Source organism: Ceratotherium simum, chromosome 3 (assembly GCF_057802395.1).
Source record: "Ceratotherium simum simum isolate JZ-2026a chromosome 3, ASM5780239v1, whole genome shotgun sequence".
Taxonomy (NCBI): Eukaryota; Metazoa; Chordata; class Mammalia; order Perissodactyla; family Rhinocerotidae; genus Ceratotherium; species Ceratotherium simum.
In genome coordinates this window covers 47,629,502-47,644,273 of record NC_141902.1, presented here as the reverse complement: position 1 = coordinate 47,644,273, position 14,772 = coordinate 47,629,502, and the positions used below count along the sequence as shown (strand labels likewise).

At 47.2% G+C, this 14,772-nt stretch overlaps 1 protein-coding gene across 2 annotated transcripts in view; it reads left to right on the top strand.

The window, feature by feature from the left end:
• The window catches only part of MYO5C (myosin VC), a 91,842-nt gene that overhangs the window by 42,742 nt on the left and 34,328 nt on the right, over window positions 1-14,772 (top strand). For both annotated transcript variants that reach the window (XM_014780727.2, XM_087427336.1), the window contains 11 exons: window positions 545-628; window positions 2,566-2,700; window positions 3,161-3,258; window positions 4,362-4,448; window positions 4,955-5,066; window positions 5,829-6,040; window positions 8,052-8,217; window positions 8,552-8,698; window positions 10,143-10,307; window positions 11,587-11,680; window positions 14,600-14,663. In XM_014780727.2, coding sequence (XP_014636213.2) covers window positions 545-628; window positions 2,566-2,700; window positions 3,161-3,258; window positions 4,362-4,448; window positions 4,955-5,066; window positions 5,829-6,040; window positions 8,052-8,217; window positions 8,552-8,698; window positions 10,143-10,307; window positions 11,587-11,680; window positions 14,600-14,663 — 1,364 coding nt within the window. The remainder of the gene's footprint in view (window positions 1-544; window positions 629-2,565; window positions 2,701-3,160; window positions 3,259-4,361; window positions 4,449-4,954; window positions 5,067-5,828; window positions 6,041-8,051; window positions 8,218-8,551; window positions 8,699-10,142; window positions 10,308-11,586; window positions 11,681-14,599; window positions 14,664-14,772) is intronic.

The window sequence follows — 14,772 nt, the reverse complement described above, 5'->3', positions numbered from 1 at the left end:
GGCTGCCTGGAGGGTTTTTCTGAGCCAAATTCAAGCAGTGCAAACCCTGATCCACTCTAAAACCGACTCCAAGGGCTTTGGTGCCCTCGCTAGCTTTGCGGTCGGCTGGTCAGTTTTTCTTTCCTTTCTACCACATTAATGCTGATTTAGGAAACATTTCTGTTTGAACCCAAAGGACACCGCTGAGCTTTTTCCTCCTCCTGGTGGCTTCAAAGGCAAAGTGAGCCCTAAGCCAGGTCTTCTTGTATTAATTGCACGCATTGGTCACCAGTAGCCAGAGGGGACTGACAGGTGGGTGCAGAGTGACCAGCGGCTGGTGGGAAATCCAGGCAGTGGGAGAGCCTGGCTCTTTCCATCAGATGACCTACTCCCAGCTTTGTAAGCTTTCCATAATGGGGTTGCTGTGATCAACAGAAATGCATCTCTTTTTGAAATATTGCCTTTATTGCCCCTCCATTAATCTTTCTTAGAAAAGAAACTTGTGGCACTTATATGCTGTCTGCTTTTGCCTCTTTGGAAATAATTCATTCCTTTCTCTGTGTAGGTAGAGTATAAATGTGAAGGTTTCCTTGAGAAGAACAGAGACACTGTCTATGACATGCTGGTTGAAATCCTGAGAGCAAGCAAGGTTTGTAAAGTCCCAAGGGGTAACTGATGTTCTTCATTATGTACTTGACATGCATCTGGATGTGTATCAGGAAAGAGTAAGAAGTGTGTGTGTGAGTGTGTGTAAGAGTGTGTGTGTGTGTGTGTGCATTAACTGTCTTGCAGTGGCTAATTGTAGCTTCTATATACAAAAAATAACTGTTTTAGAATTGGGACTAAAATATGTTTCCAGCTTCCGAAATCATGTAAATCTCCACTCTACTGAAAATCAGAAACTGAAAGTGCAGATGACAGAGAGGAAGGACAGCTAATACAACCATTGAAAGAACCACAATTCGTGTTTTATGCATTCAGTCACAAATATTTATACAGTACCTACCATGTGCTGAGCACTGTCCTAGATTCTGGGGATACAGCAGTGAACAAGGCAGAGGGTTCCCACCCTCATGGAGCTCACATTCCAGGGGGGCAACGTACCTTAGACAGGAAGGCAGCAGTGGTAGGTGGTGCTAAGTGCGTGAGGAAAACAGAGCAAGACGAAGGAGAGCAACACAGGGAGGGGGTGCTGCCTGAGGTGTGTGAGCTCCTCACACCCACGGTTCTGTATGACAAAGTGTCACCAAAACATTTCCTCTTTAAACATTTCTTCTTTAAAATTTGAGAATAAGGATATTTCATACATAAGCCTTCATTTTTTGAAGATTTGGTTATCTTAGTTATTTTCCTTCTTTTAGAAGATTCCCAGTCCTTTGTTGATGTTCAAGTATTTTGACAATTTCCCAAATGAGCATGAGCACTCCCACTAATGATCATAGATAAATCATAGGCCATGACAACTTCAGTTATTAAAACTGACTTATGGGGGCCGGCCCCATGGCTGAGTGGTTAGAGTTCCATGTGCTCTGCTTCAGCAGCCTGGGTGTATGGGTTTGGATGCCGGGAGTGGACCTACGCCACTCATCAAGCCATGCTGTGGAGGCAACCCACATACAAAACAGGAAGATTGGCACAGATGTTAGCTCAGGGGAAATCTTCCTTAAGCAAAAAAAGAGGAAGATTGGCAACAGATGTTAGCTCAGGGCGAATCTTCCTCAGCAAAAAAACAAAAACCTGATTTATGGTAGAGAAGTCAATGTGGAAATGGCCTGTATCTTGTGTTCAAAATTAGTTGACTTTATTCACCGATTGTTTACTTACCCCCAAGCTTCCCGTGGGGTCGAGCCTGGAAGACGAAGGCAGATTGCGTTGAAGCATGGATAGGTGTCTCCACTAAGCACACAAGCTGTCAGAGGCTTGGGGGTTTCAGATCCACTCATTCCACGGAGGCACACAAGGATGCATGAGGCAGGGATTCTCCCCCAAAGGAGATTCTCAATATCTGATTTAAAATGAAAAAATATGGGGTTTGCCCTAAGAGATAAGACATTTAAAGAAACAGCTGATGCAAGATAGAAAGTAATGGGTGTCTTAAGAGTTACAAATAAGAGATTAAGACAGTTCATAGGCAGTTGGGATTAATTTATGCTGGGGCACCAGGGAAGGTATTATGAAGGACGTGGGGATGGAAAATATTTTAACAGAACCTTGAGTAATGGGAAGGGTTTGGATCTGTGGGGATGAGGATTTGGGGTAGGAGGGAGGAGATTCCGGGTGCAAACACAATGTATGCCGTATGCCAAGGCACAGAGGGAGGAAGAGTAAATGTTTCCGCTTTTCTGACACTTTGAGTGATACCCACATGCAGACATTCACTTGGTTGTCATCTCTGCTTCCGTTTCTGGGAAAGAAGCCTTGGGTCATCCCGAGTGAGGACAGTCCCCGTGTGGAACAGAGACTTGGCCAAGATTGTTACTTTACCCCCCGCTGGTTTAGAGGGGGTTGTCTTGACCATTTACTTGGCTCCTACTAGCTGAGGGCTGTAGGTGAACACTTGACTGAAACCCTCTCTGTTCCTTCCAGTTTCATCTCTGCGCCAACTTTTTTATAGAAAATCCGGTTCCTTCTTCCCCTTTTGGTTCAGCGATCACAGTGAAATCTGCAAAGCAAGTCATCAAGCCAAACAACAAGCACTTCCGGAGCACAGTGGGGAGCAAGGTAGCGAGAAAGGGGCTGAGGGCAAGGGGCTGAGGGCACCAGGCCTGTCCCCCGGGGAGCTCGGCACTGGGAGGACCATTCCACACCTGGACACAGGCACTGAGCTGCTTCAAATTTAACATAAGTGCAAATGCAGAGAAAAGTGGCGGTTCATTGTCATTGTCCCTCAACCTCTGTGGCCACACACACCTGAGCAAACCATGCGTTTGCAAAGTAATGTGATTCACTAAGTTTTCTGTTATTTGGGATTCTTGGACAGAGCAGTGGTCTGTCCAGAACACTTGGACAAGCTAATAAACACAGTCATGGACTAAAAGCTTTTATGAGAGATATTAATGCATGAAGTTAACTTTTCCTCTTCTTGAGTAGCTTACTGAGGTTGGACCTTTTTTTTTTTTTTTTAACCTTGATCTAAGCATTAACTTTCAGCACGATGTTGTTCTCTGACCTTGTTCACCAGTTCCGCAGCTCTCTGTACTTGCTCATGGAGACCCTCAATGCAACCACACCCCACTACGTTCGATGCATCAAGCCGAACGATGAGAAATTACCCTTTGAGTAAGTGTTCTTATGCAGCAGAGAGGGAGAACACTGAGGAAGCCATTTCTGTCATGATGTTGGAGGATTTGCTTATAATTGTCTTGAACTTGACTGTTTCTGCATTTTTAAATGATTCGTCATAATTCTGCCCTTTACATACAATGTCAGCACAACCCCTCTGGCTAAGCCACCTCATCTCTAGGATAAGCAAAGGAGCTAGATTTGAAAGAATAGTCTACAACTGAAGTTTATGCAACTGAGAAAGCCAGGACATTTTCCTTGATTATAGAAAGAATTAGTATGTATTTGTAGGAGAAAGGCTGTGGAGGGGCCAGAAGTTTCACCCTCAAACATGGCATGAGATGTTAGACTTGTTCTCTGAGGCCCCAAGGAAAAGGCCCCCAGATCCTCACATGGAAGTTACAGAGTCTCTTTTAGCTGACTCGAGCTAAGAAGGGTCTAAGGGGGATGCACTGTCCATGGAGGTGGTGAATTTGCCTGTGGGTCACCAGTGCATCAGACCTAAGCCAGAGGACCACCTTTTGGGTGTCTTCTAAAGGGAACTCAGGCATCAAATGGGCGCTTGGATGAGGTGAGCTTGAATGTTTCTTCCCCTCTGTTGTCATTTGAAGCTGAAGCCAAAGGCCATGTCCCCCTCCTAGTCGCCTCCATCAGAAGCAGTAGTTCCTTCTCTGTATCCTCAGTATAGCTTTCTGAACTATTTCAGAGGTGCTATCTTCATTTGACATCCAACAGATATTTATTAAGTATCTGCAGGGTGCCTGGTGTGGGAATTATAGAGATGGATCCTGCCCCAGGAGCTCACAGTCGGGGCAGGTCTTCCACACTGTTTAGGGGCATGTTTATCAATTACGATGGCTTAACACATTACAGTCATGTGCTGAATGATGACATTTCGGTCAACAACAGACTGCATATACAACAGTCTCCCGTAAGATCAGTACCATAGAGCCTGGGTGTGTAGTAGGCTGTACCATCTAGGTTTGTGTAAGTACGCTCTATGATGTTCGCATAACGATGAAATCGCCTAATGATGCATTTCCCAGAACATATCCCCATCCTTAAGCGACGCATGACTGTATAAAATCATCTTTTTTAAGGTTTGACTCCAAAAGAATTGTTCAGCAGCTGCGAGCCTGTGGTGTTTTAGAAACAATTCGCATCAGTGCCCAGAGCTACCCTTCCAGGTATGTGATCAGTCCTTGTTTTGGGGAAAAAGAGTCCAACTTCAGGTCCGTGCTGAGAACCAAGGGAGTAGCTGCCATGTTTTCTGTCAGGTACTTTTGTAAGATGCTCCCAGATTTTTCCCACTGAGCTGTGGGAAGGCCAGAAGAGGGCGATGAGCAGGCAGTGTGCGGGACAGAGGCCACCATCACCACCACCCCATCACCTGTCTCCACTGCTAGTGAGGGTCACCTGCTGCCCCCCCAGTGCCCCTGGGAAAGGGAGCTGGAGAGGGAGGAAGAACACAATTGTTGGAGCAGAGTGTTAACAAAAACAGTCCAGGGAGCAGACAGGTGTGCTCGGGGTGAGGTTTGGGTGGTGTCCTGAGGGAAGCGGGTCAAAGGGCAGGGCCATCATCCCCAGAACAGACCCCACCCCCACCCCACCAACAATAGCAGGTCTGAGGGGTCCACGGACAGGACACGCTTCCTCTCTGGCACACCTCCTCAGATCCCGCTTTGACTTCCAGGTGGACGTACATCGAGTTCTACAGTCGCTATGGTATCCTCATGACCAAGCAGGAGCTTTCGTTCAGTGATAAGAAGGAGGTGTGCAAAGTAGTTTTACACAGGCTTATCCAGGTCAGTCTTCCTCCCCTCCTGGAGTCATGGGCTCTTCCTGAGAAGCACAGCTCTCATATGCGTTTCCTCATGTGTCTCAGGACCGTGATTGTCATGAAATGTGTCCCAGCATTTGTGTACTGAGGACATTAGAGCAGACACACCCATGGGGCATCATCTCCCGACCGCAGGAGTCTCCTTTAGGGACCCACATTTGAACCCTAGCCTCCCCCAGTATCCTCCTGTCCTGCTTAGTTCCCGCACAATCTAGGGAGCTTCTGTGGGCCTGGCTTATATTACACAGTCGACTAGAGGGTCAGTAAGCCAGGGGGGTTCCAGACATGGCTCAGTGTTGATTTAGGTTATTGCTGAAGCCATGAGTTATGATGGAAAAGAGGTAGAGAAGGAGTTTTGATGGCCAGGAAGGAGGGTGGTGAAGAGAAGCCAAAATGAAGATAGAAACCAAGCCTTTCTAGGTGCCCCTGCTCTTTTGTGGAAACGGCATAGGAAAGGCTGAGAATCACCGAGAATGCACGCCCCCTTCTCACCCCACAGATGGACACCTCAGCCTCAAGTCTATTTCTCTCCCCCAAAGTGGCTTTAAACAAACAAGTCAAAATATAAATTTCTAGATCACGATCAGAATTTTTCTGCTTTATGCCAAAGAACAGATATGTCAAAATAACAATGTTTTTGGCGTGTTGGAATCTCTAAACATATTTTCCAAATACTATAGAAAATGTGAAAGAGTTTGTTTCTGATTATATCATTTTTCTCTTCCAGGATTCTAATCAATACCAGTTTGGTAAAACCAAAATTTTCTTCAGAGCGGGACAAGTGGCTTATTTAGAGAAACTCCGATTGGATAAGCTGAGGCAGGGATGTGTTGTGATACAAAAGCACATCCGTGGCTGGCTCCAGAGAAAAAAATTTCTCCGAGAGAAACAAGCGGCTCTGATAATCCAGCAGTACTTCCGGGGTCAACAAACTGTGAGGTATGTGGGAACCAAGGAAGAGGTGTGGAATTGTACACCTTTCTTCCCCAGTTACCTCCAGGGGGAGGGGCCTGTCAAGGACCAAGGGCCTGTCTCCTGGGACTTGGGCCACAGATGTGTGTGGGTCCCCGAGGTGGCCATGAGCCTTGAGGTGAGAAGGGTGTCCTCAGGGGCAGGTAGTGCTGACTCTGCCTGCTGTCCCCATGTGGCAGAGGTGACAACCAGGACCCTGAAGAGAGGAGCCCTGGTCAGGGTGTTGCCAAAGAAGGTGAGAATTCCCAGTGAGACCAGTAGAGGAACTGGGCCCCTTGTCTGTGGAAATTGAAAGTGCCTAAGATGATCAGGGTCCTAGTGAAGCCTGTACGTAAAGACGCCATGAATAGCCACTGATCAGCCTACCTGCAGATGGTGGGGGGCCCACCATGCCTGAGGGGATCCATGGCAAGGCCCTGCCAGCAGACGCAGAACGCCTTGGGTGGGCTACCATGGTGACCGCAAGCAGGTGGCTGAGTGGAGAGCAGTTCCACCAGCCACACGCGTCCCGCCCCTCCTTGAGTGCTCCCAAGAGGCCGCACCGGGCTGGCCAGTGAGCCGGGCATCCTTCCCGGATAGCGTCGTGTGCTTGTGTGTCCGCCCTGCCTCCTTCCTGGGCGTGCTGTGAGGCTCGTGGAGAAGGCAGGTGTTTAAGGGCAGGCTGTGCCGCTGAGCCTGACCTCTTTCTGAGCTTGAGGCCTGACCTCCAGCAGCATCTAGGCTTCTCCTTGTGGTTGGCACACACCACAGCCTTCATCTCAGCACGACCCAAACTGGACTTGTCACTCCACCCCCACCCCCCGAGGCGATTGTTTTACGTGCACACGCAGCCAGGCTCCCCTGCCATGCCTCTGGTTCAGTTAATCGCAGCAGTCTCCAGGGCAGGAAACCCGCGTTATCTTCTTCCCCACACTCATCCTCCCTTTCCGTTTGGGAACTACCATGACAGTTCTACCCCCCGCCCCCCCCCCCTTGCCTCTTGTATCTGTCCCATTGCTTCCATTCCCGCCTCCCTGCCCTGGATGAGGCCTTTATCATCCCGTGCCTTACAGTCTTACCGCACAGCCCCCCACCCACCACCTTTCTCTCACATCTTCCTAAAGCAGGGCCTGCTTGAGCCACTGCCCTGCTCCTGCCTTTAATGCCTCCAGTGGCCCCTGTTTCCTACAGAAGAGTACTCAGTGTTCAGACATGGTGTTCAAGGACCTCTTGGCCTACGTGCCTTCGTAAGAATGGATGCTCTGTGAGGACAGGGACCGTACTGTCTGGTTCTCATTGCATCTGTACCTAGGACCCAGAACAGTGGCTGTCACAAAGTAGGTGTTCAATAAATATATTTTTTGAATAACAGATGGTCCCCATCTATTTTTCTAACCTCACTGCCTACTGATTTTCTCCGTATATCTTATAGTCTAGCAATTCCAGACAGATTCTTTTTTTCTGAATATTTCAGACACTACTAGGCCTCCATGCCTTCACTGGTCCCTCGGCCTGAGATTCCTTTTCTAACCTTCATTGTCTAAAGAAATCCTTTTCCATCAAGGGCTGAGTCCCGTGTCAGCCCTTCCCAAGCAGAATGATAGTTCTGTAAGATCTCTCTTACAGATCTCTTAGTAGTTATTTTATTTTTTTCTCTTATCCCACTTGGCCATTTGTAAGTCTGTCTGCTCCATGAGGTTGTAAACTCTGAAGGTAAGAACTTTGTGTTCACCTCCAGTCCTTTAGATAGGAGTCAACAAATTGTTTCTGTAAGGGCCAAATACTTGGGGCTTTTGCGGCCACGCAGTTTCTCTCATAACTATTCAAGTCTGCCGCAGTAGCAAGAAATCAGCCATGGGCAATATGTAAGTAATAGGAGTTTAATGTGTAGATTTGGAAAACGTTTGCATATTCCTGAGTAAAAAGTGCTGCTTCTCGCTCTGCGTGGAAGTCAGCACTCTGCGGACAACAGATTTACTCTGCGTTCTTTTTAACCAAGGAAAGCTATCACTGCGACAGCCTTAAAAGAAGCATGGGCTGCCATAGTCATTCAGAAGTACTGTCGTGGGTATCTTGTTCGCAACTTGTACCAGCTGATTCGCGTGGCCACCATCACCATCCAGGCCTACACCCGAGGATTCCTGGCGAGGAGGAAGTATCGAAAGGTGCGGCTGAGACCACGTGCTTTCTTGGGACATGGGTTTCCCAGGGCTCATGTTATTTCTCACCGATAGTAGTGAGATAGTTTCTCTGCGTGAAGACCTTACTGGAGAGCAGGGAGTTCTGGTATGTGGACGTCTGTTCGTACATGTCTGCTACAGGTAGGATTTGGTTATTATTTCAAAAGCCTAGGTATAATAGGGTTCTGTGGGTTGGTTAGAAGAAATTCATGTTTTACACTGTGGGAATATTTTAGTAGTTGCATCTCCCAACATTGCAGGAGTCGATGAGAGAAACAGTGGAGATCAAGTTTACATTTCACAAAATCTTGTTTTAAAGATGCTAAAGGAACACAAGGCTGTGATCCTTCAGAAATATGCACGAGCGTGGCTGGCCAGACGCAGATTCCAGAATATCCGACGATTCGTGCTCAACATTCAGCTTACTTACAGGGTCCAGCGTTTGCAGAAAAAGCTAGAAGATCAGGTAGATGTTCATAATGCATCTTTCATATTTACTTTTTCTGACAGATTTATTTTGTTCTGGGCCACTTCTTTAGCTATGCTGTTGAGATTTATCCCCATGTTAGGAGGTTCAAACAGTTTACAGGGACCACCTGGGCTAGAAAACAGAAGCACACTATAAAGGGCTGCCACATGTGATTGTGTAGGTTGTACACTGCACAAGGGCACCTGCCCAAGAGCTCAAGTGAGGCTGAAATCCAGCCTCACTTGACAGCCCATGTGTGCTGTCATAAAGCTGTACCTTCTTGAGGCGGGAGGGCCTTTTTCTAATTTGCACAAAGATTCTGTCTGTTGCCAATCCACGCTCCCTCAGGGCTGCATTGGCCCAGAGGAGCTGCCGTTTTCCTATTTGCCCAGAAGTCTTATGGTCTAGCTGCAGCTCTGCCTAGTTTGGGAAGACTCCCCATACCATTCCCACTGGTAGGAAAAAAAAAAATCCATATACCCTCAGCCAGTGGGGGAGTGCTGTGGAATATGCAGCATTCACATCTGTAAAACTCACTCCCGGGTCTGTCTCAAATAATACTGAGGTTTCCCTAAGGTGAACTTTAAACTTAGCCCTTAGGCCGTAGGAGTCCTTAGTAAATGGATGAATGTGCAAACACATAAACTTGAGGTTTTGGTGCATTTTCCCCTCCTTGTGCTGTTGTGTAAGAGGCCTGCACATTGTATGGCTTGTGCAGAACAGCACTGAAAAACAGCCGTGGCCACCGAGGAGCAGGGCCCGTGGAGTCCTGACACTGCCTGGGCTCCCTTCTAGGTGTATTCATGTGCTAGGGCCGCCATAGCAAACCACCACAGACCGGGTGGCTTAAACAGACGTTTGTTTTCTCATGGTTCTAGAGGCTGAAAGTCCAAGACCAAGGTGTCGGCAGGGTTGGTTTCTTCTGAAGTGTGTCTCCTTGGCTTGCAGATGGCCGTCTTCTCCCTGTGGCTTCACATCGTCTTCCCTCTGTGTGTGTCTGTGTCCTCATCTCTCCTTATGAGGACACCAGTCAAACTGGATCAGGGTCCACCTCATTTTACTTTAATTAGGCTTTAAATGCCCTATCTCCAAATACAGTCATGTTCCAAGGTACTGAGTATTAGGACTTCAACATGTGAATTTGGGGGGGCAGTGGGGGACACAGGTCAGCCGACAACTCTAGGGTTGTCCTGGAGCTCCAGGATTGGACTGGTCCCACACTAAAAGAGCCACCAGCTCAGGAAGACATTGCCTGACCAGATCTGCCTCGCTATTTTCACTAGGGTGAAGATGCTGGTACATGCCATTGTAATGATAAATGTGATAAGTGTAAATAAACCTCTGATAGGTTTAGATGCCGTGTTAAAGGTTGTGAGAAGCAAATGGAACAGCTTCTTTATTTTGGATAAATCCCTAAGCATCTGCTTTGTCTTTTCTCTAGAACAAAGAGAACCACGGGCTGGTGGAGAAGCTGACCAGCCTGGCCGCTCTTCGGGCCAGTGACACGGAGAAGATTCAGAAACTGGAATCAGAACTGGACAGAGCAGCTACCCACAGGCACAATTATGAGGAGAAGGGGAGGAGATACAAGGCTGCCGTGGAAGAGGTCGGTGCTGGTAGTGACTGTGGAAATGCGTTGTGAGTCTTGGCATGGAAGAGGTCACAGTGTAGCATCTTCCCACAAAGCAGATTTCTGCAGAGCAAATCAGATTTTGCTGTTGGCTTCCATTAGCAGAGGGAGCCTGCTTTTTAGGGGAGGGGAGATCAAAGGTCTAGAGTCTGGGAGAAGAGGTGGGGGCTCCTGCTTCAAGAAGCGCAACATAAGGTTTCCTCTTCCTTTCAACTCTTGTAAAGTGATGAGAAGCCCAAGAAGGAGCCCTGGCTGAATGCTTCCCTCTCTTCCAGGATGACCTTGGTCCCCTGTCGCTTGTCCATCTGGTGTGTGCCCTGAAGCATATTCCTCAGAACAGCAGTGCAAAGCTCTGGGCAGGCTTTCGTCTCTATGGTGTAGTAGAAAGAGCAGTAGACAGAAAAATCAGATGTCCCAGGTTTAAATCTTGTCTTTACCGCTGTCTGGCTGGGCGACCTTGGGCAAGTCCCTTACCCTCTCTGAACTTTAGTTCCCTCATATGTAAAATGGGAATAACAAAAAGGGACTGACAGAGTTGTTGTGAGCATAAAATTGTCAGATGTTATAATTTAGCCAAATGCCTGTCACAGAGCCTGGCACAAGCAGGAGCTAATGTTTTCTAAGGAGGTGGACTTTATTACCATCCATTCTCCTGCACTTTCCCAAGTCCTACAACACTTTGGCGGTCTGGAGCCCCAGGGCATCCCTCTGCCCTCCCCATGGCCTGGTGCCCAGCTGCACCCACATGGCTACTGGCATTGCCTGCACTGCCGGTCACTAACCATCAGCACCAAGGGGCCCAGCTGCCAGCCCAGCAAACACGTTACCAAGACAAGCTAGAATAACAGAACTTCTGTCACAATCACACATCCTTCCTGAATCATAACACTCTCAAAGTGGGAATCCACTTTATATCATGAATTATTTATATCGTATTAAATATATAAATACTCTGGCTATCAAGAATCTCAAGAATAAAGGATAGAGGAGCTTCCTTGACTTTGAAGAGACCTTGGATTTGGTTCTTTCTCCTTGATTTCTGCCATTGCTGGGTCAGGTTGGGAACTAGTGTCTGCTTGAAGTCACATGGAGCCCGTGCATGTGACACTGAAGGCAGCGTCTTACAGGGGGCTGGTGCCGGCTGTTATCTATGGACAGGAGTGGGGACCAGAAAAAAAATTCGCCAAGAAAGGCAATGATGACAAAACTTGAAGGGAGCTTTCAAAACAGCTTTTTTTTCCGTTCCCTTTGCTAGAAATTGGCAAAGCTTCAGAAGCATAATTCAGAACTGGAAATACAAAAAGAGCAAATACAGCTGCAGCTCCAAGAGAAGACGGAGGAGTTGAAAGGTAAAGCCCAGGGTGGCCTGATAAATGCGTTCATGCGTCCTCTTGTCTCATCCCTCGGGAAAAGACACCTGGGGGTGAACCTAGTCTTAGGCAGAATCAGGAGTCTCTGGTGTATACTTGGTGTAATGACAGAATTTCTGCGCCACAGAGAATAACTATATTTAAATTGTGTAACTTTACCCTATAGATTCATCTGTTTTATTTCCATCTTTTGTCAGACTGCACAGCAATCCCTGTCTCAGGACCTCCTGGGCCATTTGCAAAGTACAGGAAATGGGGGCATGTGTCTGTGTGTGTGCCTGGGTGTGTCTGTGGGTGATGGCGGCAGGGGTGGTTCAGACATCTGTATTTTTTTTTAAACTTTGTGGTGATCCTGGTGCACAGTTGGGGTAATGTTGGAGGAATGTTTGTTGCTTGCCAAGGATTTGTGGTCAACTTTCAGATATGTCCAAGTTGCTTGGTCTAAGTGGTACCCACATCCTCTGTCACTGCCCTGGCCCTGAACGAAGGGCCCTGCTTAGTGCTGGAGCCATGTCACTCCCCCAGGCTGTCAGATGCAGACCCTTGGAACCAATGGTATCACTTTCATTTAGGGATGTGGAGCAGCCACCCTTAGCCTAGCTCTGTCCGTCTGTAACTTTCCAGCTCAAATTCTAATCGCAAGCACTCACTAAATCCCAACGGGAACATGAGTCTGCTGGTTCTTGACCAGATTTAAATCACCACACTCAATTATCTGTCTTGTTCAAGGATCTTTTCCTTAAGCTCCGATGTGGGGGCAGCTGGGGCATGAGGGTTCAGGCCTGAGGATCTAGCGCATGCCTCAGGCCCGCAGGCGGTGGATACTCCAGGATCCAGAGGGGCACAGGAGCCCTGGGGGTTCACGGCAGAGTGTGGGAGAAGCACTTGTTGGTAGGAGGAAGTAAACGTCCTGAGTCCTGGCCAGTAGTGCACGAAAGGCTGTTCAGATGATGCCGAGGATGGGTGTGACCTCCTGCTCCAGATCCTGAGCGTCCCCCACCCTATCTCTAAGGACTGATAATGTGGGCATTGATGAACAGAAGAAGGTCAGAGGCCTGTGAGTAAACCTCGCACCTAAGATAGGGAAGGGCTTACTAACCTCCACCTTTTTTATTACAATACCCTCCTCTTGGGAGTTTGTTCTTTTTTCTAACTTTAAGTGGAATTTCCCACAAGAAAATTTAATTCCCACAAGTGTGTCCTGAAAATTATATATTTGACAGCATTGGTGACGTGTTTGGGTGGATAATTTTATACCTCCTAAAAAGTGCCTGAAAACATTCAAACCCAGTGTTTATAAACTACCTATCCCGTGGGTCTCCCTACGCACGGCAAACCATGTTTTGTGAAAAGCACCAGCGTTTGCTTACCCTGTGACCCATGACTGAGGGATGTTATCACGTGTTGTTTCCCCTTTTTTGAGATTCCAACTTGGACACCATCTCGTTGCTCTTGGGAAGAAAGGCACATTTGGGCAGCCTCTTTAGCCCCTTTGCAAATGGTCCAAGATGGTAACCACCAGAACTGAAGCCAATTCTGGGAGTGAATTGAAAATTGAAATTATATCAAATATGCTGGCTTCTAAATTAAAGCTTAAGCATTTTCCATAGTATTTTCTGGCTGTCATGATATTGTAAAGCAATCATTTTGATTCAGGGACATTTGACACTGCATTAGACAAACTATTAAACTGTTGGCTTTTTTTTTAACCAAGTAATTTGCTAAATAGGTAATTGCTATCATCACCTCATCCCTGGGCTCCCCTCTGAGGCAGGACTCAGAAATGAGGTAGAACTCAAGGATGGGTGTCAGCTAAGTCCAAAGAGGGATGTCAGGCTTTGATAGGCTGTACCCGTTGTGTGTGGACATGTTGGGAGCGTGGGGCTGTCATGGCACAGACTGGCCAGAACCCTAGGAGCTGTTTCCTAGTTGTCCAGTACCCCCTTAACCTACACTTTGTGTTAGAGACTTGTATTTAAATGCAGTAGGGGGGGCCGGCCTGGTGGCGCAAGTGGTTAAGTGCGCGAGCTCTGCTGCGGCGGCCCAGGGTTCGCTGGTTCGGATCCCGGGTGTGCACCGATGCACCGCTTGGCAAGCCATGCTGTGGCGGCGTCCCATATAAAGTGGAGGAAGATGGGTGTGGATGTTAGCCCAGGGCCAGTCTTCCTCAGCAAAAAAAGAGGAGGATTGGTACATGTTAGCATAGGGCTGATCTTCCTCATACAAAAAAATAAAATAAAATAAATGCAACAGCGGCTCTTTTATATTTCCTCTTCCCCAGAGGAAGGCAGACACTTTATTATTTTCTTGGTCATCGTGAATGAGTGGTTCTCAACCAAGGCGCTTTTGTTCCCCTCTCCCCCCAGGGGACATTTGGCCATGTCTGGAGACATTTTTGGTTGTCACAGCTGGAGCAGAGGTGCTGCTGGCCTCTAGCGGGTAGAAACCAGTCATGCTACTCAGCATCCTCCCAGTCCCAGGACGGCCCCCTCTCCACAACAAAGAACCATCCAGCCTGAAGCATCAATAGCGCTGAGTTTGAGAGACCCTATCATAAATGGATCATTTTCTTCCCAAAGGGTTTCTGTTTACTTCTAATAATAATATTTATTGTCTCAAAGTCAATATGCCTATTTTAATCAAACAAATGATATTCAAGCAAAAGTACTATAAATGAAACTCTTCATAGATTCCAACATGACAAATTTGTGAGAATTATTATTTTGAACCCCCTGTATCCATATTTCCAATTTATAAAAGTGACAGATTCTCATCTTAAGTCCTATTGGTAATAAATATCCCATGATCGTTCTTACATCCTCACTTTCTTAAACATGACATGAAACACTCAAGGCATTGGTTTGCAGACATATTTCAAAGAGCATTCTCTTTTCACAGAAAAGATGGACGACCTCACCAAGCAGCTCTTTGATGATGTGCAAAAAGAAGAACGACAAAGAATGTACGAAATCTAGTTTGCCTTAAAGCTCCTGCTTCCTTTTCTCTCTGCTGTTTTATATTTTGTTCTCAGCTTGCAGATAGCAGATCACACATACAGGAGAGCGGGGTGT